Here is a 26,911-nt window from a genome sequence, read left to right as displayed (position 1 = left end):
TGCTCAGGTTCTTGGGGCCGGGATGTGGGTATCCTCTTTTTTGGGGCCACCATTCAACCCACTGCAATTGCGCTCTGGGCCCTAAAATTCATGTCTGCCACACATGTACAGTACGTTCACCCCATCTCAGTGTCTCCTGAAGTCTCAGCCCTGCACAGACCAGCTCTGAGTCCCAAGTCTCATGTACATCTCATTGCTCAGAGCTCCCAAATCTCATCCTCTAAGCATTCATACCAGAAGCCAGTGAAATGTGGGGTCTGGTCCGTCCTGGACAAAACTGCTCTGTCTGTAGATCTGTGCAAGTGAGGAAGTGGTTATCCCAGAACACAGCAGGGGACAGGCCAGGAGAGGCACGTTTGCTCCGAAAGGGAGAATCAGGTGGGAAGGAGCCACTGGTACCACACAAGGCTGAGACCCAGCAGGGCAGGCCCTGGGGTTCCAGGGCCTGAGGGTCAGAGGGTGGGAGGCCTGCGTCCACACATGCATGGCTTTAGTGCGTGGCAGGTCCTCGGCCACGCATGTGCAAACCCCATGGAGTCGAGCCGTTCCGTGGTGCAGCCTCATCAGACACCCCGGGAAGAGACTGTACACGGCAGTGACCCCCCCACCCCCGACCCCAGGAGGAGACCACACGGCAGTGCCCCCTCAACCCCCCGCCATTGCTCTTAGGGTGCTTCATCCTGGACCCCATGGCCTCCCTTTGAAGAGTTGCTAATTTGGCCCATTTTCGGGTGTTTCTGATGCACCAGGTGGATGAACCTGGCCCAGAGAATCCGAGTGAACTGGGGGTGGGCCTGGGATGTTGTGGATCGCCTCAGAGAACTTGCCTGGCGTTGTGTGTCCAGAGCAGCCCTCCACGTCACCTGCACATGGCATCAGTGGCACCTGCTCGGTGTCTGTCTCCCCAGTGTGTGAGCACGCACTCACGCACACACACATGCACACACGCACAGCGGCCTGGAGCACCGCGGCACACCGTTGAGCCTTCGGGCCTTCCCTCCTGCTGGGTCCACAGAGGTCGTGGGGGTGCCCTGGCCACCGTGGGTGATGAGTGTGGGTCTGCGCACCCCATTCCTGCTTCTTGGGGGCTGTAGCACCAACCTGTCCTGTCTCCCGCAGAACATACGCTCCCTAATGAGTACAGAGAAGACCAAGGGCTTCTGCCAGCTGGTGGTCGCGTCCAGCCTGCGGGATGGCATGTCCCACCTGATCCAGTCGGCCGGCCTGGGCGGCCTCAAGCACAACACGGTGCTCATGGCCTGGCCTGCGTCCTGGAAGCAGGAGGACAACCCCTTCTCCTGGAAGAACTTTGTGGGTAGGTATGGCTGGCGGCCCTTCGGCATCCCCTCAGTGTCCCCTTACTGTCCCCTCTGCGTCCCCCCACTGTCCCCTCTGCGTCCCCTCAGTGTCCCCTCACTATCCCCTCTGTATCCCCTCACTGTCCCCTCTGTGTCGCCTCACTGTCCTCGCTGTCCCCTCACCATCTCGCTGTCTCCTCGCCATCCCCACACTGTCCCCTCTGCGTCCCCTGTGTCCCCTCACTGTCCCCTCAGTGTCCCCTCTGTGTCCCCTCATGTCCCGTCACTGTCCCCTCACCGTCTCCTCGCTGTCCCCTCGACGTCCCCAGGCCCATGCACTGTCAGGTCCCAATGGGCCTCAAGGCCACCGACCCGAGGGTGTGTGCTCTGAGGCTGTCAAAGGCCCTGGCTCTGGGAGCGGCCTTCTGAAAGCGTCCAGGCTCTCCCTCCCCATCTGAAAGTGTCCAGTGTCTCCCTCCCCATCTGAAAGCGTCCAGGCTCTCCCTCCCCATCTGAAAGCGTCCAGGCTCTCCCTCCCCATCTGAAAGCGTCCAGGCTCTCCCTCCCCATCTGAAAGTGTCCAGTGTCTCCCTCCCCTTCTGAAAGCGTCCAGGCTCTCCCTCCCCATCTGAAAGTGTCCAGTGTCTCCCTCCCCATCTGAAAGCGTCCAGTGTCTCCCTCCCCATCTGAAAGCGTCCAGGCTCTCCCTCCCCTTCTGAAAGCATCCAGTGTCTCCCTCCCCTTCTGAAAGCGCCCAGGCTCTCCCTCCCCTTCTGAAAGAGTCCAGGCTCTCCCCCCACATCTGAAAGCGTCCAGTGTCTCCCTCCCCTTCTGAAAGCGTCCAGGCTCTCCCTCCCCATCTGAAAGCGTCCAGTGTCTCCCTCCCTATCTGAAAGTGTCCAGTGTCTCCCTCCCCATCTGAAAGTGTCCAGGCTCTCCACCCCTTCTGAAAGTGTCCAGTGTCTCCCTCCCCTTCTGAAAGTGTCCAGGCTCTCCCACCCCTTCTGAAAGTGTCCAGTGTCTCCCTCCCCTTCTGAAAGTGTCCAGGCTCTCCCTCCCCATCTGAAAGCATCCAGGCTCTCCCTCCCCTTCTGAAAGAGTCCAGGCTCTCCCTCCCCATCTGAAAGTGTCCAGTGTCTCCCTCTCCATCTGAAAGCGTCCAGTGTCTCCCTCCCCTTCTGAAAGCGTCCAGGCTCTCCCTCCCCATCTGAAAGCGTCCAGTGTCTCCCTCCCTATCTGAAAGTGTCCAGTGTCTCCCTCCCCATCTGAAAGTGTCCAGGCTCTCCCACCCCTTCTGAAAGTGTCCAGTGTCTCCCTCCCCTTCTGAAAGTGTCCAGGCTCTCCCTCCCCATCTGAAAGCGTCCAGGCTCTCCCTCCCCATCTCAAAGTGTCCAGGCCTTCCCCTCCCCTTCTAGAGCCCCGCGGGGGCTGGGGGACTCCCTGGGCACATGACCCACAACTGAACTCTGCTGTGAGTCTCTGGCTGGGCCTTGGAGGAGCTGACGGAGTGAGGGTGGGGGCTTTGCAGGGACCCCCGTCGCCTCGCCGTGCCCGCCCCTGCACTGGCTGTGAGTCCCCGGGGAGGCCGGACGCCTCCGCTGAGGCCCCTTCCGCACCCTGGCCTCAGATGACCTGCGGACGGCCGCCTCTCTCCACAGACACCGTCCGTGACACCACCGCCGCGCACCAGGCCCTGCTGGTAGCCAAGAACATCGACTCGTTTCCGCAAAACCAGGAGCGCTTCGGCGGGGGCCACATCGACGTGTGGTGGATCGTGCACGACGGCGGCATGCTCATGCTGCTGCCCTTCCTGCTGCGCCAGCACAAGGTGGGGCGCGCGACGGGGACAGGGACGGGGACGCACTGGCCGGAGCACGGCCACCCCACGTGCTGCGGGCCGGGACGGGCTCCTCCAAGGCCCTGCAGCGGTGCCCACCCTGTCTCCAGGTGTGGAGGAAGTGCCGGATGCGTATCTTCACGGTGGCCCAGGTGGACGACAACAGCATCCAGATGAAGAAGGACCTGCAGATGTTCCTGTACCACCTGCGAATCAGCGCCGAGGTGGAGGTGGTGGAGATGGTGAGGCCTGCGGGCTTGAGGGGAGGAGGTGGGGGGCGAACGGGGAGGGCTGTGGGCCTTGTGAGGTGGAGGCGGAGGAGGAGCTGGAGATCAGGAGGTGGAGGTGGAGGTGGGGAGGAGAAGGTGGTGGCGATTGTGGCGGGGGCTGCCAGGCCTTGTGGGGTGGTCAAAGAGGCTTGGTTTTGGAATCGCTGGGACATCACAGAAAGCACAGAGCCCCGTGTGTCCCTTGTTGACACCTCGTGTAACGGCGTGAGTGGTGCCCTAGAGCTGGCGTTGGCATCTCCGTGTCCCCCATGGTCCTGTGTCCTCCTCGGCCCAGGACCCCGTCCAGGACTTCACACCTCAGTGGTGTTGCCATGGTGGGTGCACCTCTGAGCACCTCCCGTTTTGGGTGCTCTCCCCAGATGGGCTCACGGTCCCACGGCTGGAAACCACACGTCAGCAGTCAGGACCCGGGGAGAGGGGCACTGGTCAGAGTGAGGCCAGGCTTCGGCCGTCGCGTGGGACAGACAGGCCCTTGGTCAGCTATAGGCGGGGCCTGGACAGAGACTCGTCCGGTCCTTCACGCCTGGAGAGGACGGGGTTGATGGGTGGAGGCCTGACATTGGAGCCCTTGCTTCCGGCCCCCAAGCATGGAGTTCTGGATCCCGGGGGTCTGGTGGGCCCCTCGTGCTGGACGGAACCGTGCTCGTTCCCAGCCAGCCCACCTGCATCCACGGCTGTGCCTTCCCCTCTGGTCCCACTGGCGGTCCCGGGACTTTGTGGGTTCTGACCCCACATGGATCACACCAACACTGGCCTTGAAGTCAGAACCCGCAAAGCCCTGGTTTCTTTTGGCTCCCGTGACCCCAGCGCATGGCTTTGCAGGCCCTCAGTGGCCTGGACTCCTGGAGGTGGGTGCTGGGAAGACATAAAGCTAGATAGAGGCTGTCACGCTGTCCCCCAGGAAGCCACCTGTGCCCCTGCAGCAGCCTGGGAGGTGTGGTCTCCCCAGCCCCTCAGCCCTCCAGCCCCCCATCCCCCCAGCCCCACAGCCCCACAGCCCCACAGCCCCACAGCCCTGGGTATGGTAGAGGCCCCGAGCACCTGCTGCTGGTTTGTTGGGCTGTGAGTGAGGCCAGGCACAGCTTCGTGCCTCACCGACAACCTTGTGTGTTTCTGTGTCAGTTCCCGTGGAACTCGGTTTTCCTATGGGGCTGCTCTTCCTCTTGCCCTGCAGGACCTTCCTAGGCCGAGGGCCGCAGGCCTGCGTGGCGCTGGGTGGTTTTCTGCCCAGTTTTGTGCACTGGGCTTGGTTTCCACGTGGCCGTGTCTTCGGGGACAGTGGCTGGAGTTTGTCTTGTTTGGACGAGGCTTTGCAGGTTTAAGGTTGTAGGGGTTATTGGTGCTAATAGTCGTATGAATAACGTTATTTCCAAGTCATAAAACCACTTAGTAAAGTAGTAACAAAATGCTGCCTGGGAGAACCAGCCTTGCCAGGGGGCCAGGTGGGGCGGCCACTGGGGCCCAGAGGGAACAGGCAAAATGAGCCCATGGCCTCAGCCGCACCCCCCAGCCCCCTCGTGGTGCCAGAAGCAGCTTGCCAGCTCCTGAGCAGGGGTTGTTAGCTCTGAAGTCCGGGAACCTGGAGCTCCCAGCACCCCCCATACTCCCAGCCATGTCTCTGGCAGAGCTGGGGCTGCCCACCTGTCCGTGGCCCTGTGTCACCTGGCTGGAGAGGGGCGTGTGGGCCGCTGCCATTCAGTCTGGCATACTGTTTATTTTTTTTAAAAGAAGTTTTGAGACAGAGTCTCACTCTGTCACCAAGGCTAGAACCTCCACCTCCTGGGTTCAGGCAATTCTCCTGCCTCAGCCTCCTGAGTAGCTGGGACTACAGGTACACGTCACCACACCTGGCTAATTTTTTTTTTTTATTTTTTTTTTATTTTTCGTAGAGATGGGGTTTCACCATGATGGCCAGACTGGTCTCGAACTTCTGACCTCAGGTGATCCACCCGCCTCGGCCTCCCAAAGTGTTGGGATGACAGGTGTGAGCCACTGCGCCTGATCTGGTGTGCTGTTTTAAATACTGGTGCTTAACAGGCACAGCTGCTCCCAACTCCCATGAGCCGGGTGCAGCGGGTGAGACGCGGGGGTCCCGCACGGCGTGTGCAGCGGGTGAGACGCGGGGGTCCCGCACGGCGTGTGCAGCGGGTGAGACGCGGGGGTCCCGCACGGCGTGTGCAGCGGGTGAGACGCGGGGGTCTTGCACGGCGTGTGCAGCGGGTGAGACGCGGGGGTCCCGCATGGCGTGTGCAGCGGGTGAGACGCGGGGGTCCCGCACGGCGTGTGCAGCGGGTGAGACGCGGGGGTCCCGCACGGCAGGTGCAATGGGTAAGACCCAGGGTCCTGCACAGCGGGTGCTGAGGTTGTGCCGTGGCTTCTCCGTGTGTCCTGGGTGGGTTTCCCATGGTGCCAAGCCCCCCTGAGCATAGACAGTGACACCTGTGAGCGTGGATCGTGCAGCCCCACGGGGCAGTGCCTCGCCCTGAGCCGCGTGCGCCAGGTTGGTTTGTGGCTATGGCCTTGTCCTCACAGGTGCCCCTTGTGCCCGGTCGGAGGGTCCCAGGGAGGGACATGAGCAGAGCGTGTGTGCGGCGTGACTGCCCATCGTGTGCTCACACCTTCCTGGCCGCTGGGCGGGGGGCCTGAGAGCCAGAGGGGGCCTGTGGGGCCCGGGACGCAATGCCTCTCCCACCGCTCAGGACGGCTCAGTCTCTGGGTAGCGGGGTGGTGTTGGAGGCATCCGTGGTTCTGTGCACTCCGGGCTTACTATGTACTTGGGAACTTTCTAGGTTGAAAATGACATATCTGCTTTCACCTACGAGAGGACACTAATGATGGAGCAGAGATCGCAGATGCTGAAGCAGATGCAGCTGTCCAAGAACGAGCGGGAGCGAGAGGTACGTGGGGGCCGCGGCCCAGAGACTAGGCTTTCTGAGAAGTACAGCCAGCTTTGCTGAGTCTTTTCTGGGACCCTCCTGCAGCCCACGAGGGTCCTCCAGAGAGCATGCCTCAGGTGCTGCGTCGCAGTCTCAGCCCCCAGCCTGCGTGGAGGTGGCAGAGGCCCTGCAGGAGCACAGGAGTCGCGTCAGAGCCAGAGCTTATCGGAGCCTGGGCGTGCGGGTGCCTGGTTAGAGGAACGGCGGCCTGCCAGATGCACGCTCATGTGCAGGAAGGGACGAGGGCCGGGACCTTTGAACTTAGCTTTTCTAACCGAGGAGCGTTGCAGGCAGGAGACATGGGGACCCTCCCCAAGGGCAGTGCCCTCTGACAGGGTCAGCGGCTTCTGAGCCAGATGAGTGCCCGCAGCTTCTTACGATGGCTGCTTTGTCTCACAGCCTGAAATCCTGGAGCCCCTGAGCGCCCTTCCCCGCAGCGTGCAGATTTCTGTCCTGTCCAAGACCAAATAGGAGGGGAGAGTGAGTGTGCAGGGAGGGAGGGAAGCGAGCTGGAGGAGAGGTGCCACCACCCCGACCCCCCACCGACGCAGACCTGCGCAGCCTCCGCGCGTGGAACCTCCCACCCGGCTGCAGCGGCTTTGGCTCCGTGGGTAACTGTAGGCTGCTGAGGACGTCTGGGTGTGTCCACCTGAGTTACACTGGCCTAGGCCCCGTGGCCACCGTGAGACCCCGAGGGCAGGCGTTTTTGTGGTCACTTCACACCGGAGGACGGCACGGGGGTCGCCTGGTAGCGGGACGCTCAGCTCTGTGAGGTCACAGCCTCATGGGGTCTTCATGGGTCCCACCAGGCTGGCATCACACACGTGTCTGTGTCTGCAGACCAGGTGCAGGTGTTGGGTTTTCTGAGACTGCAGTGACAGCGGTGGCAGGGACGGAGGATTTGCCTGCCCTGGGGCGTCAGCCTCAGCAGGAAGCTGCGGTACACGGGTCTGCGTGTGGGGCCATATGTGCTGACAGCCGGAATCACTAAGCAGCGACCACCGCTCTCCCCCAGCAGCGAAAGGCGCATAGAGCTGCGGCCCTGCCCACTCCCAGACCCCAGGCAGGTCAGGGTGGGCACAGATGCAGGACACAGGGGGACGTCCAGCTTGTCTGTGGACAGAGACCCCTTCCACGGGGGCCCGGGCAGCCGGGAGTGTCTGGGAGGACCCACATCCTCTGTTTCTGTCCAGGCCAGGTCCCTGAGATCCGGCAGGGTCGCCCTGGCGTCACAAGGGTTCAGCCTGGGTCCAGCTGAGAACAAGAATCCGCCCACGGCTTGATGGGAAGTTCAGTGTGGAGAGTCGGCAAATGCTGACCGAGGAGGGACCGAGAGCGGGAACAGCAAGCTCGAGCTCGAAGGGCCCCTCCTGGGCCAGGTGGGGGTTGGAGGTGTCACCGCTCTGCAGAGGCCGGGGTTTGGCTGAGCTGCTGTGCAGATGTTGAGTGGGCACCCTCTAGTGCCTTACACGGTGGCCCTCAGGGCCAGGTGGGCGGCGCTGGCTCTGCCGAAAGCGGGCAGCCCTTAGGCTCTGGTTTCATGTTCAAGGCCGCGGGAAATTTAGGCCGGGCCAGGCTGTGAGGTGGCTGCAGCGCCAGCCACAGTGAGTAGAGGCCTGGGGCCCACTGTCCGTGTCCAGAGAGGGAGGCAGCCCCGGGCCCTCCCCCATCTGTGCCAACCTCTTCCCTTTCGGGGAAGTTAAACATTTTTATCCGGGGAGGAAGAAACTGGTCCAGTGAAATCACTCTGGGCCTTTGGCTTTTTAAAATCATCCTGGGGCTCACAGACTCCTGATGCCCCTGGGGCAAGTGGCTCTCTGGGCTGCATCAGAAACTCAGGTAGGGCTCCAGCCACAGTGGGAGAGGTGGCCATTCCGGTGTGTGCATAAATAGCACTTCCAAGGTGGCGCCCGTGTCTGGGAGCTCCCATTGGCCTACCTGTGAGGCTGGTCACGACAGCACGGAGGGTGTGAAGGGTGCAGGGAGGAATGAGAACCCCGTGGAGGGTGTTTAACCACCAGGGGCTGCGCCACTGGTGCCATCTCGCAGTGAGGGCGCCACTTCCCCTTCGGTGCCTACAGCTAGGGGCGCGGACGGTGTTTTCATTTTCCTCGGATTGTCAGAAGTGACGCACAGGGAGCCGACCCTGTCTTGGCCCCAGCGGTGCCCCACAGGGCCCCTGTCAGCCTGACCGGCCCCCAAACGTCCCCTGGCTGGTCAGACACAGCCTGCTTCCCCGGGGACAGGGCCTGGATGCTGGAACGGCCCCACCTGCCCCAAGCCTCCCTGAGACAGGAACACCTGCGTGCTGGTCGTGTGGGCGAGCGGGTGGTCTGGGGTGAACACCGCGTGTGTGGAGCCCTGTCAGGTGAGGGGGAGACTCTGCCATCACATGTCCCCTCCTGTCAGTACAGGGTCGTGGGGCCTTTCCAGTTCAGGGCCAGGGCGGGAAGGTGAGGGGGTGAGCGTTCGGTCGGGAAGCCTGGGAGGAGGGAGGCAGTCATGGGGGCGGTGCAGGGCCGCTGTGGGAAGCCAGGCTGGGTCCCGGGTCAGGCGCACAGGGCCCTTTAGGTTCTGTGAGCCGGCCTCACCTCCGGCCTGGCATCCCGGGTCGTTCTCGCCCGGAGGAGTTTTGAGACCGGCTGGTCTCACCGAGTCCCGGGCCCGCCAGGCCCAGCTGATCCACGACAGGAACACTGCGTCCCACACCGCAGCGGCAGCCAGGACCCAAGCACCGCCTACGCCAGACAAGGTGCAGATGACCTGGACCAGGGAGAAGCTGATTGCTGAGAAGTACAGGCACAGAGACACCAGCCTGTCCGGTTTCAAAGACCTCTTCAGCATGAAGCCGTGAGTGTCCATGCGTGTGGCCAGCGGGGAACAGATCCTGGCAGTGCTGGCCCGGCGTGAGGACAGAGTCCCTTCCCTGACCACTGAAGAGCTTCGGGGCAACCCTGCAGGCCAGCGGGCCCGTTAGAGAGCAGGGAGCTGCCCGAGTGGGCGCTGAGGGGACCTTGTAGGACCTAGGGTGGACCCCGATGTTAACCCCACAGCTGGTGCCGAGCGGTCCTCCTGGTACCTGGGCCGGCCCTGAAGTCAGCCCTGCGGCCAGGCCTGCTGTGCTCAGGGAAGCCTCACTTCGGCAGGCAGATGGGTCTGTTCCATGGAGGTGAGGAGGCGTGTGCCGCTGGGCACGGAATTCCTGGCCTTCACCCCGTGGGTAGTTCAGGCTGCTGTCGGGCCCTAGGGCCTGCCCTACGCCCAGGCTTCCACCTGTGGCCTTAGGCTGCGAACACCAGGGCTGTACAGGGTCCTTGGGGGTGTGGGTTTGGTTCTGCAGATGCAGCCTCTGAGTTCTGGATGAGAGCGCCAGAGACACTTCTCACCCGGGGTCAGAGCCAGACCCTAAAGCCAGGTTCTCAGGAAAGGCTGGGGGCTCCGGGGCCCTGTGGGGTGGGATGAGGCGGCGTTCTCCCGGGCAGCCGTGATATCTGGAACAGCCTGGTGCACTCTCCTGAGGTTAGTAACGCACTCTTGTTTTTCTCTCCTGCATAGAGAATGGGGAAACCTGTAAGTTCACTCGCTACAACCAGGTCGCTTTCCGGGCCCGGTTGCCCTGCATGCCTGTGTGTGCGTGGCCTGCGTGTGTCTGTATGCGTGTTCTAGGCCTGTGCCTGCCCCGTGCACAGTGGCCTGTGTGCGTCCGCGTGCAGCCAGAGCTTACCCAGAGCTGCCGCGGCTTCCATGTCAGTTTCCTGTTGCCTTCGCTCCCCTCTTTTCATGGTGGCTCCAGCACACACCTGAAGCCTCTTCCTAAGTGAGGCCCAGGAACTGAGACCTGGGAGGTGGCCGAGCCGCTCCGGAGTGGAGGGGAGGCGTGTGCCTCGCAGGGCCCGTCAGTGAGTCCATCCACATCCTTCTGGGTTAGGTGCTAGCTGAGTTGCGTCCCCACCCGGAATGCCTTCCTTGTTAAAGCTGTCCAGCCTCCAGGCGGAGAGGGGTGCGGATCAGTTCTCTGTGTGGTTGGACCCTCGGGCGGGAGCTGCCTGCGTCTGAGCTCTGGGGCAGGTGGGAGGGAGTACCCTGGACGGACCCCCAAGCTGCTCCCTGGGAGTCCTCAATGCTGTCTCTGTCCCCTGCCTGCCCCCGCCAGTAACCGCCTGGGCCGTGTTTTCCTTGTGGGCGGGCAGTGCCTGGGGCCTGAGCCACGCTTCCCTTTTTATCTTTAACCCCGAAACCTGGATTAATCAGACCTGCAGCTATGCGGGAGGCGTGCAGGCAATCCCTGTAGTTCCTGCTCCGTTTGTAAATCTGAAAGTGCCTTCAGAATAGCGTGTTGATTAAAGCCGCAGAACGACGTAGACCTAGGAGTAGGGTTTGACACACACGTGCACAGGCACACACACTCGGGGACCCGCAGTGGCACCTGTGCCTCCTCCCAGCGCCGGGGCTTGCCTCCCCTTGGGGCAGGGGCAGGTCCCCGCAGGCCTGTAGGGTCAGGAGAAGGTGGGCCGGAATGGACGACGCATGGGCTTTGTGTTCACGTGGGGCGTGCGTCTGGGACGGCACTGACTCTCCTGGCCCAGCAGTTCCTCGGGGTTGGGCTGGGAGAAGCCCTCCGAAGATCTGGAGGTCGGCCCTGACCTCTTCTGGGCAGTGCAGGCGTGAGATGTGTGCGGCTTACTGTGACGTCCCCGGGGGCGCACTTAGGGATGTCTGTGTGTTTGTGTGCGTGCTCACGTGTACCTGTCAGCGCACCTGCCGGTGGACGTGTACCTGCCTGTGTGCACACACTATGCATGTCTTACATGTTAGTGTGTCTGCACGCGTTTGCACATTAATGTGACTGCATGCCTGTTTGTGTGTGCACGTGTTTGTGTATTACTGTGACTGTATGCCTGTGTGTGTACACGTCAGTGTGTCTGCATGTCTGTGCCTGTGTCTGCACTGGTCCTCCTTGGTGTGGCGGCTGGCACACTCCACCAGCAGCCAAGGGCCAGGTCCCCGCTTCACCCCAGCACTCACTGGCTGTGGACATGCTGCCCACTCTGACCCCCCTGTGCTCCTGGCCTGCTCTCACTTCCTGGAGCTGCTCTTTGTCCCCAAACACACTGGTAATTGTGGTCTATCCAGAAGTGGAATTCAAAGTTCCAAGTTCCTGGCACGAAAGCCCCTTGACTGTGCTGTGGACAGAGACCCCATCTGTAATTAGACCAAGCTGGAGAGAAGATAAAAGGTCTCTCCGTGTTCCTCCTGGAAATTGGTGGTTATGATCAGGTTTATTTGGCTTAAGCGTCAAGTGGATCAAAGGGTGTGAGCCTGGATGGCATCCGTGGGGCCTCTCCGTGACCCTGCATGGGCGGCCTCTGTCTGTCCGCCGCTGCCCCTCTGCGTCCAGGGCACTGGTGACCTCCCCAGGGGGCCACAGTCACGACTGCACTGACTGCAGCTGGCCTGAGACCCGCTCTGACTTGCAAGTCCACACACGGGCCAGGTTTTTCCAACACAGAAACGCGAGTGCCCCCCTAGGGCTGCCCTCTGCTGGCATTTCACGAGGTGGCCCTCCTGGAACGCCAGTTCTGCTGCAGTTTAGGGGCCTGCCTAGGAGGGGACCATGGGGTAGAGGAGGGAGATAAGCTGTGTCCCGCAGGGGCTTGAGTGCCTCACGGCATGATTCTGCAGTGTCCCCAAACCCACTTGGCTGGGGAGCCTCCTGGGGGGCTGTGGCCGGGCCCAGGCCGCCGGGGACGCTTTGAGACATGGACTGGCCACAGCAGCTTCAGGGAGCAGACAGGGAGGGTCGTGGAGCAGAGCTGCGTTGTCAGTGAGGACGGAAGGCGGGGGCTGGACGGCCACTCGGTGGAAGTGCTTGTCCTTTGCCCTTGGCCAGGCAGGGGCAGGGTGGGCTGTAGGAGGGGACCCCAATAGTGGCCATTGTGAGCGCCTGTGCCTCCAGCTGAGTTCTCGGCAGACCCTGTCCCTGTCACAAGCCTGGGAGCTTCAGCAGCAATGGCTGCACAGGCCGGTGTGGGGGACTCTGAGCCTTTTCTTCCTGAGCTTCCAGCCCCTTGGACCCAGTTGTATCAGGAGCCTCGGCGAGAAGGCCTGGTGTGCCTAGCCTGACGGGTCTGTGCTTGGCAGCGTCTGACGTGGGGTTTAGGGGCAACGCTGTAGATGTCAAGAGAAATGTGTTAGCCTTGAAGGCATCAGGCACACGGGACACCCAGATGGCTTCCACTCTATTCTGCCTGCTTCGCAGATGTAGATGTAGTTGAGAACACGCTTGCGGTTTGTGTTGTGTGACTGTAGCCCTTAGAAGCTTGGCAGCCTTAGTGGACTGAGTTCTAGGTCCCTGGAGGCCAAAGCATCCCGCTGCTGAACGCCCGCCCCGGCTGCAGTCAGCGCCTCTTGCTCTGAGCCGCCACCTCTGCATCCTTCAGGGTCAGAGAATCCGCCTGATCCTGACTCACCCAGCCCTTTGCAACACGTGTAAATGCAGCTCATCAGGGCTCGGCTCAGACTTGTGTCCGGAGCGTGGGGTGCACCTGCTGCCCGCTGACTGTGCCCACCTCCCCCTGCAGGGACCAGTCCAACGTCAGGCGGATGCACACAGCTGTGAAGCTCAATGGCGTCGTCCTCAGCAAGTCCCAGGATGCGCAGCTGGTCCTGCTCAACATGCCAGGTCCTCCCAAAAACCGGCAGGGAGACGAGAACTGTATCCTTTCCCGCAGCGTGTCTGCCAGGCGTGCGGGCATCCCCTGGCGGCTTCTCGCTAAGACCTGGGTTTGTGGGTGCTGTGAGTGAGGCTGGCTTCCCGCCTCTCCTACAGCCCCAGGCCCTGGGAGCTGCGACCGGGATGCAGTGGGGCTCTGAGCCCAGTGGTGATGGGGCCAGAGTTGGGGCCAACCCTGGCATTGGTGTGGGGGAGGGAGGGCCCGCCTACAGCACCAGCCCCACTGTCCCTGGGTGCTCAGGGCTGCCCTGGGGCCCCGTCATGCACCCCCACAGCGGCTGTGCATCCTGGAACCTCCGCTGGGGCTCAGCCCCACCCTGCGCCAACGATGGTGGGAGGTGAGGAGCCCAGCTCTCGGCTTTAAGGCCACGATTGGTCGCAGCTTTGGGAATTTGTGCTTTGTTTGGAAGGAGAACTCCGCGGTGCATCTGGGCGTATTGGCACAGACAGGGCGACACCTGGCACATCCCTGCCAGGTTGGCACCAAGAACTGGGGCCAGTGAGGGCATGTCCTCGACATGTCCTGGTCAGAAGCTGTGGCCCAGGTCCCCTGTAGGCTGGCGAGGACCCAGTCCCCTGGCTGGGGTTCCCTGTCGGGTGGGGTCAGCACCGTGGGCTGTGTTGCTGTCTCTGCTCGTCCTCCCTGTGACCACGGTGCTCCCTGTCTTTCCTGAGCACCGGCCCTTCTCTCCCCTGCCCTGCTTCTCCCCGCCCGGGGGTCTCTCTATTCCCCACCTCTCTTCTCACCTTGGCTCTGGGTTTCTCAAACCAAATCTTAGCTAACCGGGAAGACGATAAAACCTCGCTGCTATCACGATTTCAGCTACACACGCCCAGGTGAGATCAGCTGTGGCCTTAACTCTGTTGCCCACAGACATGGAGTTTCTTGAGGTCCTGACCGAGGGGCTGAACAGAGTCCTCCTGGTCAGGGGTGGCGGCCGGGAGGTGATCACCATCTACTCCTAACGCCCAACAGCATCACGGCACTCTGGGACAGGCACGGAGGATGGCGTGGGCAGCCTGCTCCTGGGCTTGGCCCAGGGAAACAGACGGCAAACACACCTGTCCCCTAGTGATGCCGCCCAACCTGCCCATGGGGCTTCCTACGGAAGTTTCTAGGCCCATCACCTGGGGCTCTCCTGTTCAGCAGCCTTAAACAACATGCTCAGCAAGTCAGGGCGTGGCTGGACGATTTCCTTGCATCTGAGGGCAGACACTGCTGCAGGAGTGACCTGGACGTGGCCGGATCTTCTCGCAGGTCACAAGAAGCCAGCGAGCCCTCGCCTTGGTTTCTGGAAGTTCTTTTCCTTGGCTGGACTTACCCAGTGGCTAGGTTGCATTTCTACCCCATCCAGAACATTCTTGGAAGAGCACCCGGAGCTGAAGCCGTCCCTGATGATGAAGGTGAAACGTCAGCCCTGGCCGTGGCTCCACTCAGGGCCCCGGTCACCTCAGTCACTCTGTTCCTTGACTGTTTTTGTGTTTCTGTACCTCAAGGCAGTGAAGCTGGAGGACTCTGTCCACGCCTGTGTCACCCTCGTGTGGGAGCATCTGGGCTCGGCAGGTCCACATTTCATGAGCTGAGGCGTGGGCTGGGGCCATCGGGAAAGGGAACTCAGCTTTTCCAGAATGTGGTGGATCATCTGTCGGGTGTGTGCTGAACACGGTATGTTCGTCAGGGCCTATGCTCTGGGAAGGAGCCCCCAGCTGTGGCTCTGCCATGTTGGGCTGTGTTTGCAGCTGTCCAAGTCTCCATCTGCCTTCAGAAAACCAGCCACTTCTTTTCATAAGCACTGACAGGGCCCAGCCCACAGCCACCAGTGCGATCAGTGCCTCACGCAGGCGAATGCACTGAAACCCAGGGGCACACGCACGCAGAGTGAACAGTGAGTTCCCCCCATGGCCCACGAGAGCTAGGACTGTCCACCCCACCCCAGGAGCGCGGCGCACAGTTCAGCTTCTGAGCAGGCTCACATGTGCCATCCCCACCCCGGCGCTCCAGGGAAGGAAGACACGGCCCCCGCGTGGGAGGTCCTCGGGCAGCAGTGGCTCCTGTTGTCAGGTCTGTCCGGCTGAGTCCCGGGCGTCCCCTGCCATGGCCTGTGCCTTGCATGGAGGCAGTGGTGGCACTGAAGAGATAGCTTTCAAGGGCCCAACACTTTGCACTTCCGCTGTTTCTGCTTTGTAGGTTGTGGTCACATTTGCAGGCTGCGGGCAGTGGCACCGACTTTGGCCTCCCTTTCTGTGTGGCGTATTTATTTATTTAAACACCCCGGGGAGTTACATGGTAACGAGGTTGTCCATAAAGAGGTTGCTTCTATACTAGAGGCCCCAGATGGCCAGGCGTTGGGCTACGTCCAGCTTGCATGGTCTCCCAAGGGAATCAGCCCCATCAACGAAGTTCAAATCAGGGCAGAGGCGGCACTTGTGCCTCCAGATGTTTGAGGAGCCGCACTAGGGCTGGCGTTGCTGTAGAGTGATGGCTGCTGCCCAGAGCTTGTCCCAGACATCACAGCGGGGCTCAGCAGTTCCCACAGCCTCTGCCTGCCTTGGCTAAGCACGAGTTGAGCAGCAAAATGGCTCCTCCGTGTCTGGATGGGGCCGGCAGGTCCTGTGTCCCCTGCACCTGGAGGAGAGCAGGCTAGAGGCACGGTGGCCGCTCGGTGCTGGCTCTGAACGTTGGTTGGTGGCTGGAAAACAGCCCTGCCTTCTGGATGCCTCTGAGGGCCGCTCAGTCCTGCACACGAAACGCCTCGCGAGGGCTCAGCTCTGCCTCCGCCCTGGGCTGCAGCCTCTGCACGCAAGCGCCAGGCATCTTTTGTGTTGTCAACTCCGTGTAACCAGTAACTACAGCCATTTACAATTGACTCCGTTTCCTTTTGGAGGTTCCCTGTCTTTGTTTGTATGATTGATTTTGTTAGTAGAAAAATAAAATCCTATGAAATCTCAGTATGTTGAAGAACCTCTTGAGTCTCATTCAGCATAAAAGACAGCTGGAGAAAATGTCCTGGCCGCCCCTTCTCTAGCAGGAGAGTCAGGGCTGACCAGCCACAGCCAACTCAGGTGGCTGAAGAGTGACCATATGAATTGGATGAGGGCTTCCAAATCATGTCATCGGCTTGGAAATGACCTTACCCCAAACTTCCTAGTGCTGTGTGTTGAAGTGACCCAATCTATGTATTTATTTCTGAGACAGAGTCTGTTGCCTAGGCTGGAATGCAGTGGCGCCATCATCTCAGCTCACTGCAACCTCCGCCTCCCAGGTTCAAGCTATTTATTTTCCTGCCTCAGCCTCCCGAATAGCTGGGATCACAGGCGTGTACCACCATGCCCAGCTAATTTTTGTATTTTAGTAGAGATGGGGTTTCACCATGTTGGCCAGGCTGGTCTCGAACTCCTGACCTCAAGTGATCTGCCTGCCTCAGCCTCCTAAAGTGCTGGGATTACAGGTATGAGCCACCGTGCCTGGCCATTCGATTTATAATTTATATAAGGATGGCCGGGCGCGGTGGCTCACGCTTGTAATCCCAGTGCTTTGGGAGGCCGAGGCGGGCGGATCACGAGGTCAGGAGATCGAGACCACAGTGAAACCCCATCTCTACTAAAAAATACAAAAAATTAGCCGGGCGTGGTGGCGGGCGCCTATAGTCCCAGCTACTCGGAGAGGCTGAGGCAGGAGAATGGCGTGAACCCGGGAGGCGGAGCTTGCAGTGAGCCGAGATTGCGCCACTGCACTCCAGCCTGGGCGACAGAGCGAGACTCCGTCTCAAAAAAAAAAAAAAAAAAAAAAAAAAAAAAAAAAAAAATTTATATAAGGATGGAGGCACCAGAGAGTCTACCGTGAGTGGGGACAGCGTGTTCTAACTCGTAAGATGCCACCTTACACCTATGATGGCCACAGCCAAAACTGGAGAATCGTGGGGAGGACGTGCAGAATCAGACCCCTCTTGCAGGGTTGCAGCTGCACAGGAAGGGCCTGTGGTTCCTGAAAGTGTGAGAGCCGCCCCTTCTCTGGCAGGTCCACTCCAGGTGTGTGGCACGGCCTCAGGAATGGGTGCGTACAAGTTCACAGCAGCCAAAATGAGTGCAGTCCGAGAACATGCTGAGTCTGCGTGGGCCGTGCCTGCTGCGGGCTTCACTCGGCTAGAACCAGGAGCCAACCTTGGAAGCCTCAGGTCTGGGAGGAAGCTGGACACAAAGGGTCTCACACTGGGACTACACAACACGAAATGCCAGAGCGGGCCAGGCACAGAGGCAGGGTGTGCACTGGTGGGTGCCAGGAGTGGGTCAAGGGGAATGGGGGTGATGGGGGAGGGGGGAGGCTGCTTACAGGGTATGGATTTCTTTTTGGGTGAAAATGTTCCGAAATGGCTGTGGTGAAGCTTATGTGACTGAACACGCTGGAACACTGCCTCGTGCACAACGAAGGGCGAATTGTGTATGTGAAGCTGTTGGGCACCGTCTCAAGCGGGCCTGACACATGGTGACAGGAAGGGACATGGCACAGGAGGGTGGCGGGGCCTGCTCTGGCTCTCGGGCCACAGGAGAGTGACCGTGAGACCAGTGTCATCCTCGGACCCCCGAGGGGTGAGTGCTGGCTGCATCCAGGCATCCACACCTGGGACTCAGAGCACAGGAGCAGCCGGCTGGGGTGGGCCTGCTGTCCTGAGGGCCACGTGCTCACAAATTCCAGCAGGGAGTCCCACTGATGCCCACAAATCTGGGACTAGGGCCCAGCCAGAGACCCCTAGGTGTCCCCTTCCCTAGGACCCCGAAAACCAGGCTGCCTCCTAGCCTTGGCCGGTGCTTCCCAAGGAGCAAGCACTCGGCTAGAGCAGTCACCCACTCATTCACACACTAACCCACTCCACACACTAACCCACTCATTCACACACTTCTCACACACTTGGCAACTCCTTCACTAACCCATTCACACACTCGCCCATTCACACACTAACTCGCCCAGTCCTTCACACACTAACCCACTCATTCACACACTTAACTCATTCACACTCGCCAACTCCACTAACCCACTCACACATTCACACACTCGCCCATTCATTCACACTAACTCTCCCACTTTCACACACTAACTCGCCCACTCATTCACACACTAACTTGCCCACTCATTCACACCCTAACTCACCCACTCGTTCACACACTAACCCACTCATTCACAAACTCACACTCGCCCACTCATTCCCACACTAACCCACTCATTCACACACTTGCCCACTCATTCACACACTAACCCATTCACACACTAACTTGCCCACTCATTCACACACTAACTCGCCCACGCGTTCACACACTAACCCATTCACACACTAACCCATTCACACACTAACCCACTCATTCACACACCCACCCACTCATTCACACGCTCATTCACACACTAACCCACCCACTCATTCATTCATTCACACGCTAACCCACCCACTTACACTAACCCACTCATTCACATGCTTACGCATCCATTCACAAACTCACCCACTTGTTCACACACCCATTCACACACTAACCCACTCATTCACACAACCACTCATTTACACATTAACTCACCCACTCATTCACTAACTCGCCCACTCGTTCACACACGAACCCACTCACTCATTGACACAACCCACTCATTAACACACCCACCCACTCATTCACACACTAACCCAATCATTCACCCTAACCCACTCACATTAACACACCCACTTCGTTCACACACTTATTCACACACTAACTCGCCCATTCACCCACTAACTCACCCACTCATTCACACACATACACACTAACCCACCCACTCATTCACACTAACCCACTCATTCACACACATACACACTAACCCACCCACTCATTCACACACTAACCCACTCATTCACACACCCATTCATTCACACACTAACTCACACACTAACCTGCCCACGCATTCACACTCACTCATTCCCACACTAACTCACCTACTCAATCACACCAACCCATTCGTTCACACATCCACTCTTTCACACACTAACTCGCCCACTCATTCACACACTAACTCGCCCACTCGTTCACACACTAACTCGCCCACTCATTCACAAACTCACACACTAACCCACTCATTCACACACTAAGTCACCAACTCATTCACCCACTAACACACTGGCTAATGCACTAACTCACTAATTCACACACTAACCGACCCACTCATTCACACACTAACCGACTCATTCGCACACTAACTCACCCATTCACACACTAAATCACCCACCCGTTCACACACCCACTCATTCACACAAACCCACTCGTTCACACCCACTCATTCACACACTAACCCATTCACACACTAACTCGCCCACTCATTCACATGCCCACTCATTCACACACTAACCCACTCATTCACACACTACCTCACCCACTCATTCACACACTAACCCACTCGTTCACACATCCACTCGTTCACACACCCATTCACACCTTAACTCGCCCACTCATTCACACCCTAACTCACCCACTCATTCACACACTAACTCACCCACTTATTCACACACTAACCCAGTCGTTCACAAACCCACTCATTCACACACTAACTCGCCCACTCATTCACATACCCACTCAAACACTAACCCACTCAATCACACACCCACTTATTCACACACTAATTTACCTACTGTTCACACACCCATTCACACACTAACACTGATTCACACACTAACTCACCCACTCATTCACATACCCACTCATTCACACACTAACCCACCCACTCATTCATGCACTAAGCCACTCATTCACATACTAACCCACTCATTCACACACTAACCCACTAATTCAAACACTAACCCACTCATTCACACACTAACTCACCCACTCGTTCACACACTAACTCACCCACTCGTTCACACACCCACTCATTCACACCCTCATTCACACACTAACCCACCCACTTATTCATGCACTAACCCACTCATTCACACGAACACACACACACTAACTCACCCACTCATTCACACACCCACTGGTTCACACCCACTCATTCACACACTAACCCACTCATTCACACACCCACTCATTCACAAACTCAACCGTTCACACACTAACACACCCACTCATTCACACACCCACTCATTCACACACTAACCCACTCACACTAACCCACTCACACACCCACTCATTAACACGCTAACTCACCCACTTGTTCACACTCATTCACAAACTCACCCACTAGTTCACACACCCACTCATTCACACACTAACTGGCAAACTTATTCACACACTAACTCTATCATTCACACACCCAACTCATTCACTAATGCACCCATTCACACACTAACCCCCTCATTCACACACTAACCCACTCATTCACATACCCATTCACACACTAACTCACTGACTCATTCACACATCCACTCATTCACACACAAATTCACACACTCGTTCATACACCCACTCATTCACAAACTGGCCCACTCATTCACATACTAACTCACCCACTCATTCACACACCCACTCATTCACACTAACTCAGCCACTTGTTCATACACTCATTCACAAACTCACCCACTAGTTCACACACCCACTCATTCACACACTAACTTGCAAACTTATTCACACACTAACTCTATCATTCACACACCCAACTCATTCACAAGCTAACGCACCCATTCACAAACTAACGCACCCATTCACACACTAACCCCCTCATTCACACACTAACTCACCCACTCATTCACACACCCACTCATTCAAACACTAACTCACCGACTTGTTCACACATCCACTCATTCACACACAAATTCATGCACTCGTTCATACACCCACTCATTCACAAACTGGCCCACTCATTCACACACTAACTCACCCACTCATTCACACACCTACTGGTTCACAAACTTGCCCACTCATTCACACACTAACTCAACCATTCACACACCCATTCACACACTAATTCACCAACTCGTTCACACACCCACTCACACACTAATTCGCCCACTCATTCACACACCGACTCAGTCAACACTCACCGACTCGTTCACACATCCACTCATTCACACACAAATTCATGCACTCGTTCATACACCCACTCATTCACAAACTGGCCCACTCATTCACACACTAACTCACCCACTCATTCACACACCCACTGGTTCCCAAACTCGCCCACTCATTCACACACTAACTCAACCATTCACACACTAATTCACCAACTCGTTCACACACCCACTCATTCACATACTAATTCGCCCACTCATTCACACGCCGACTCATTCAACACCGACTTGTTCACACACCCACTCATTCACACACTATCTCGCCCACTCATTCACACACCCACTCATTCACACATTAACTGACCCACTCATTCACACACTAACTCACCCACTCATTGAAACACAAATCCACTCGTTCATGCACCCACTCATTCACAGACTAACCCACTCGTTCACACACCCACTCATTCACACACTAACACATTCACACACTAACCCACTCATTCACAAACCCACTCATTCACACACTAACTCACCCACTCGTTCACACACACACATACGCATCCACTCATTCACAAATTCACCCACTCGTTCACACACCCACTCACACACTAACTCACCCACTCATTCACTAACTCACCCACTTGTTCACACACCCACTCATTCACACACTAACCCACTCATTCACACACCCATTCATTCACAAACTCGACCACTCATTCACACACTAACATGCCCATTCACACACCCACTCAACACACTAACACCCACTCGTTCACACTCATTCACACACTAGCTCACCCACTAGTTCACACACCCACTCACAAACGCACCCATTCATTCACACACTAACCCCCTCATTCACACACTAACTCACCGACTCGTTCACACATCCACTCATTCACACACAAATTCACGCACTTGTTCATACACCCACTCATTCACAAACTGGCCCACTCATTCACACGCTAACTCACCCACTGGTTCACACACCCACTCATTCACAAACTCGCCCATTCACACACTAACTCGCCCATTCATTCGCACACCCATTCACACACCCACTCATTCACAAACCCGACCATTCACACACTAAGTCACCCACTCGTTCACACACCCATTCACAAACTCGACCACACATTCACACATTAAGTCGCCCACTGATTCACATACCCACTCATTCACACACTAACTCACCCACTCATTCACACTCATCCATTCACACTCATTCACACACTAGCTCACTCATTCACACACCCACTCATTCACACACTAACTCACCCACTCATTCACACTAACTCATCCATTCACACACTCATTCACACACTAGCTCACTCATTCACACACCCATTCACACAATCGTTCACACACCCACTCATTCACACTAACTTGCCCACTCATTCACACACCCACTCATTCACACACTAACCCACCCATTCACTAACTCTCCCATTCACACACTAACTCACCCACCTATTCACTCTCCCATTCACACACTAACCCACTCGTTCACACACCCACTCACACACTAACTCACCCACTCATTCACACCCACTCATTCACACACTCGTTCACACACCCATTCACACTAACCCACTTATTCACACACTAACCCACGCACTCATTCACGGACTAACCCACTCATTCACACACTATCTGACCCACTCGTTCACACACCCATTCACACACACCCACTCATTCACAGACTAACCCTATTCCCACACTAACCCACTCACACACTAACTCACCCACTCGTTCACACACCCACCCATTCACACCCTCATTCACACACTAACCCACCCACTTATTCACACACTAACCCATTCACACAAACACACACACACTAACCCACTCGTTCACACACCCACTCATTCAAACACTACCTCACCCACTCGTTCACACACCCAGTCACACAATAACTCTCCCACTCGTTCACACATCCACTCATTCACACACTAACTCACCCACTCGTTCACACACTAACTCACCCACTCGTTCACACACCCACTCATTCACACCCTCATTCACACACTAACCCACCCACTTATTCATGCACTAACCCACTCATTCACACGAACACACACACACTAACTCACCCACTTGTTCACACCCACTCACAGTAACTCACCCACTCGTTCACACACCCAGTCACACAATAACTCTCCCACTCGTTCACACATCCACTCATTCACACACTAACTCACCCACTCGTTCACACCCACTCGTTCACACCCATTCACACACTAACCCACCCACTTATTCATGCACTAACCCACTCATTCACACTAACACCCACTCACTCACACACTACCTCACCCACTCGTTCACACACCCACTCAGTCACACAGTAACTCACCCACTCGTTCATACACCCAGTCACACAATAACTCTCACTCGTTCACACACGCAGTCTCACACTAACCCACTCGTTCACACACCCACTCATTCACACACTAACCCATTCACACAGTAACCCACCCACTCATTCACACACTAACCCACTCATTCACACACTAACTGACCCACTCATTCACACACTAACCCACCCACTCGTTCACACATCCATTCACACACTAACTCACCCACTCATTCACACACAAACTCACCCACTCGTTCACACACCCACACAAACTCACCCACTCATTCACACGCTAACCCACCCACTCATTCACGCACTAACCCATTCACACACTCACTCATTCACACACCAACTCACCCACTCATTCACACACTAACCCACTCATTCACACTAACCCATTCACACACTGTCACCCACTCATTCACACACTAACCCACGCACTTGTTCACAAACTCATTCACACACTAACCCACTCATTCACACACTAACCCACCCACTCATTCACGCACTAACCCATTCACACACCAACTCACCCACACACACACTAACCCATCCACTCATTCACGCACTAACCCAGTCATTCACACACTAACTTACCCACTCGTTCACCCACTAACTCACCCACTCATTCACACACTAACCCACCCACTTGTTCACAAACACACACTAACTCACCCACTCATTCACACACTAACCCACCCACTTGTTCACAAACTCACACACTAACTCACCCACTCATTCACACACTAACCCACCCACTCGTTCACACACTAACCCACCCACTCATTCACACACTAACCCACCCACTTGTTCACACACTAACCCACCCACTCGTTCACACACTAACCCACTCGTTCACACACCCATTCACACACTCACCCACTCATTCACACACCCACTCACTCATTCCCTCACTCAGTCTTGTTCACCCACTCATCTGCATACTAATTCACTTACCTGCTCATCCACCCGTTCCCCGACTCACCCATTCATTCACCCACTCATCATTCACTCACTCCTTAAGCACCCATTCATTCACAGCTCACCCACTCACTGTCACGCATTCATTCGCCTACTCATGTACTCATTTACCCCTCAGCCCTCACTCATCACTGTCATTCACTCACTCAGTCACCGTTCCATTCATTTATTCACCGGTCACTCATTCATTCCCTCACTAACTCACCCACTCATCCTTCACCCACTCACTAATTTACACCAAGTCACTCCCACTCATTCAGATACAGGCTAGTCCAGCAACAAAATCATCTGGTAGTCAAAGTCTACACTCACACAAGAACAAGGCTCTTAGTTTCTGCGACACAGGCCTTTGTCCTTTTGTCACCTTTGTCACCTGGTCTCCTACAGTGAAGCCTTCCTGGTGCCAGCATGGTGGGAAGACTGGGCCAAATGGCAGGTAGAGCTGCCCCAGGAGCAGGCTGTGTGCCGGGAGTCCTCCGAGGAGCCTCTGCCTCCATCTCACCTGCAGCACAGCATGGCCTTCCTTCTGGTGGCACCCATGTCCCCCGACTGGTGTGGCCCGGGAGCTAGAGCAGGACCTGATGCCATCCTGTGCTGTGTCCCTTCCCATCCGCCACGTGCCAGGCCTGCTGGACATGGTACCCAACAGCTTCACACACACAATTCGCCCTTGGCCCCAGGCCAAGCTGCTGCAGCGTAACTGACGAGACACACTGATCTTTACATGTGGGTGTTTAATGAACGAGACCATTCAGCACTGGCTCACTTTTTGTGCATATGTGTGTTTTATAGGGTTTTTTTTGCGGGGTGGGGGGTAGTTCTTGTGTTAGTCTGTTTTGCGTTGCTATAAAGGAATACCTGGCACTGGGGTATTTATAAAGAAAAGAGGTTTATTTGGCTCCCCGTTCTGCAGGCTGTACAAGCACAGTGCCCGTATCTGCTCAGCTTCTGGGGAGACCTCAGGAAGCTTCCACTCAAGGCAGAAGGCAAAGGAGGGGCAGGCATGTCACATGGTCAGATCAGGAGAGAGAGGGGAGGTGCCAGCTCCTTTAAACCAGCAGTCCCCAGCCTTTTTGGCACCAGGGACTGGTTTTGTGGAAGACAAGTTTTCCATGGACGGGGTGTGGGGATGGTTCCAGGATGAAACTTCCACTTCCAATCATCAGGCATTAGATTCTCATAAGGAGCACACAACCTATATCCCTCGTATGCGCAGTTCACAACAGGGTTTGAGCGCCCATGAGGATCTAATCCCACCTCTGATTTAACAGGAGCCGGGGCTCAGGCACTCATGCTCGCTCACCACTGCTCACCCCATGCTGTGCGGCCCATTCCTAACAGGCCACAAACCAGTAGCAGTCCACAGCCTGGGGGTTAGGGCCCTTGCTCTAAAGAACCAGATCTCCCACAAACTCAGAATGAGAGCTCACTTATCACCACGGCAAGGGCACCAAGCCATATTCACCAGGGATCTGCCCCCATGGCTCAAACCCCTCCCACAGACCCCACTCAGCACCGCGGATCACGTCTCAGCATAAGACTTGGAGGGGACACACATTCAAGCCATTCACCAGGGATCAGCCCCCATGGCTCAAACCCCTCCCACAGACCCCACCCAGCACCGCGGATCAGGTCTCAGCATGAGACTTGGAGGGGACACACATCTAAGCCATTCGCCAGGGATCTGCCCCCATGGCTCAAACCCCTCCCACAGACCCCACCCAGCACCACAGATCACATCTCAGCATGAGACTTGGAGGGGACACACATCTAAGCCATTCGCCAGGGATCTGCCCCCATGGCTCAAACCCCTCCCATAGACCCCACTCAGCACTGCGGATCACGTCTCAGCATGAGACTTGGAGGGGACACACATCTAAGCCATTCGCCAGGGATCAGCCCCCATGGCTCAAACCCCTCCCATAGACCCCACTCAGCACTGTGGATCACGTCTCAGCATGAGACTTGGAGGGGACACACATCTAAGCCATTCGCCAGGGATCTGCCCCCATGGCTCAAACCCCTCGCACAGACCCCACCCAGCACCACGGATCAGGTCTCAGCATGAGACTTGGAGGGGACACACATCTAAGCCATTCGCCAGGGATCTGCCCCCATGGCTCAAACCCCTCCCACAGACCCCACCCAGCACCACGGATCACATCTCAGCATGAGACTTGGAGGGGACACACATCTAAGCCATTCGCCAGGGATCAGCCCCCATGGCTCAAACCCCTCCCACAGACCCCACCCAGCACCATGGATCACATCTCAGCATGAGACTTGGAGGGGACACACATCTAAGCCATTCGCCAGGGATCTGCCCCCATGGCTCAAACCCCTCCCACAGACCCCACCCAGCACCACGGATCACATCTCAGCATGAGACTTGGAGGGGACACACATCTAAGCCATTCACCAGGGATCAGCCCCCATGGCTCAAACCCCTCCCACAGACCCCACCCAGCACCGGGGATCACGTCTCAGCATGAGACTTGGAGGGGACATACATCCAAGCCATT

At 57.2% G+C, this 26,911-nt stretch overlaps 1 protein-coding gene across 1 annotated transcript in view; it reads left to right on the top strand.

Annotated features, from left to right (window-relative positions):
• SLC12A7 (solute carrier family 12 member 7) overlaps positions 1-16,043 on the top strand; it is a 60,402-nt gene extending 44,359 nt beyond the window's left edge. Inside the window, exons 18-24 of the mRNA XM_003263199.4 lie at positions 1,120-1,315; positions 2,957-3,126; positions 3,246-3,377; positions 6,215-6,322; positions 9,033-9,211; positions 12,943-13,076; positions 13,969-16,043. Of these exons, the coding sequence (XP_003263247.1) occupies positions 1,120-1,315; positions 2,957-3,126; positions 3,246-3,377; positions 6,215-6,322; positions 9,033-9,211; positions 12,943-13,076; positions 13,969-14,060 (1,011 nt within the window). The 3' untranslated portion in view covers positions 14,061-16,043. The remainder of the gene's footprint in view (positions 1-1,119; positions 1,316-2,956; positions 3,127-3,245; positions 3,378-6,214; positions 6,323-9,032; positions 9,212-12,942; positions 13,077-13,968) is intronic.
• Positions 16,044-26,911: the final 10,868 nt, after the last annotated feature.

The sequence above is a fragment of the Nomascus leucogenys genome, chromosome 6 (assembly GCF_006542625.1).
Source record: "Nomascus leucogenys isolate Asia chromosome 6, Asia_NLE_v1, whole genome shotgun sequence".
Classification (NCBI taxonomy): domain Eukaryota; kingdom Metazoa; phylum Chordata; class Mammalia; order Primates; family Hylobatidae; genus Nomascus; species Nomascus leucogenys.
Note: the sequence above shows the minus strand (reverse complement) of the source record. Positions and strands in the feature narration are given on the sequence as shown.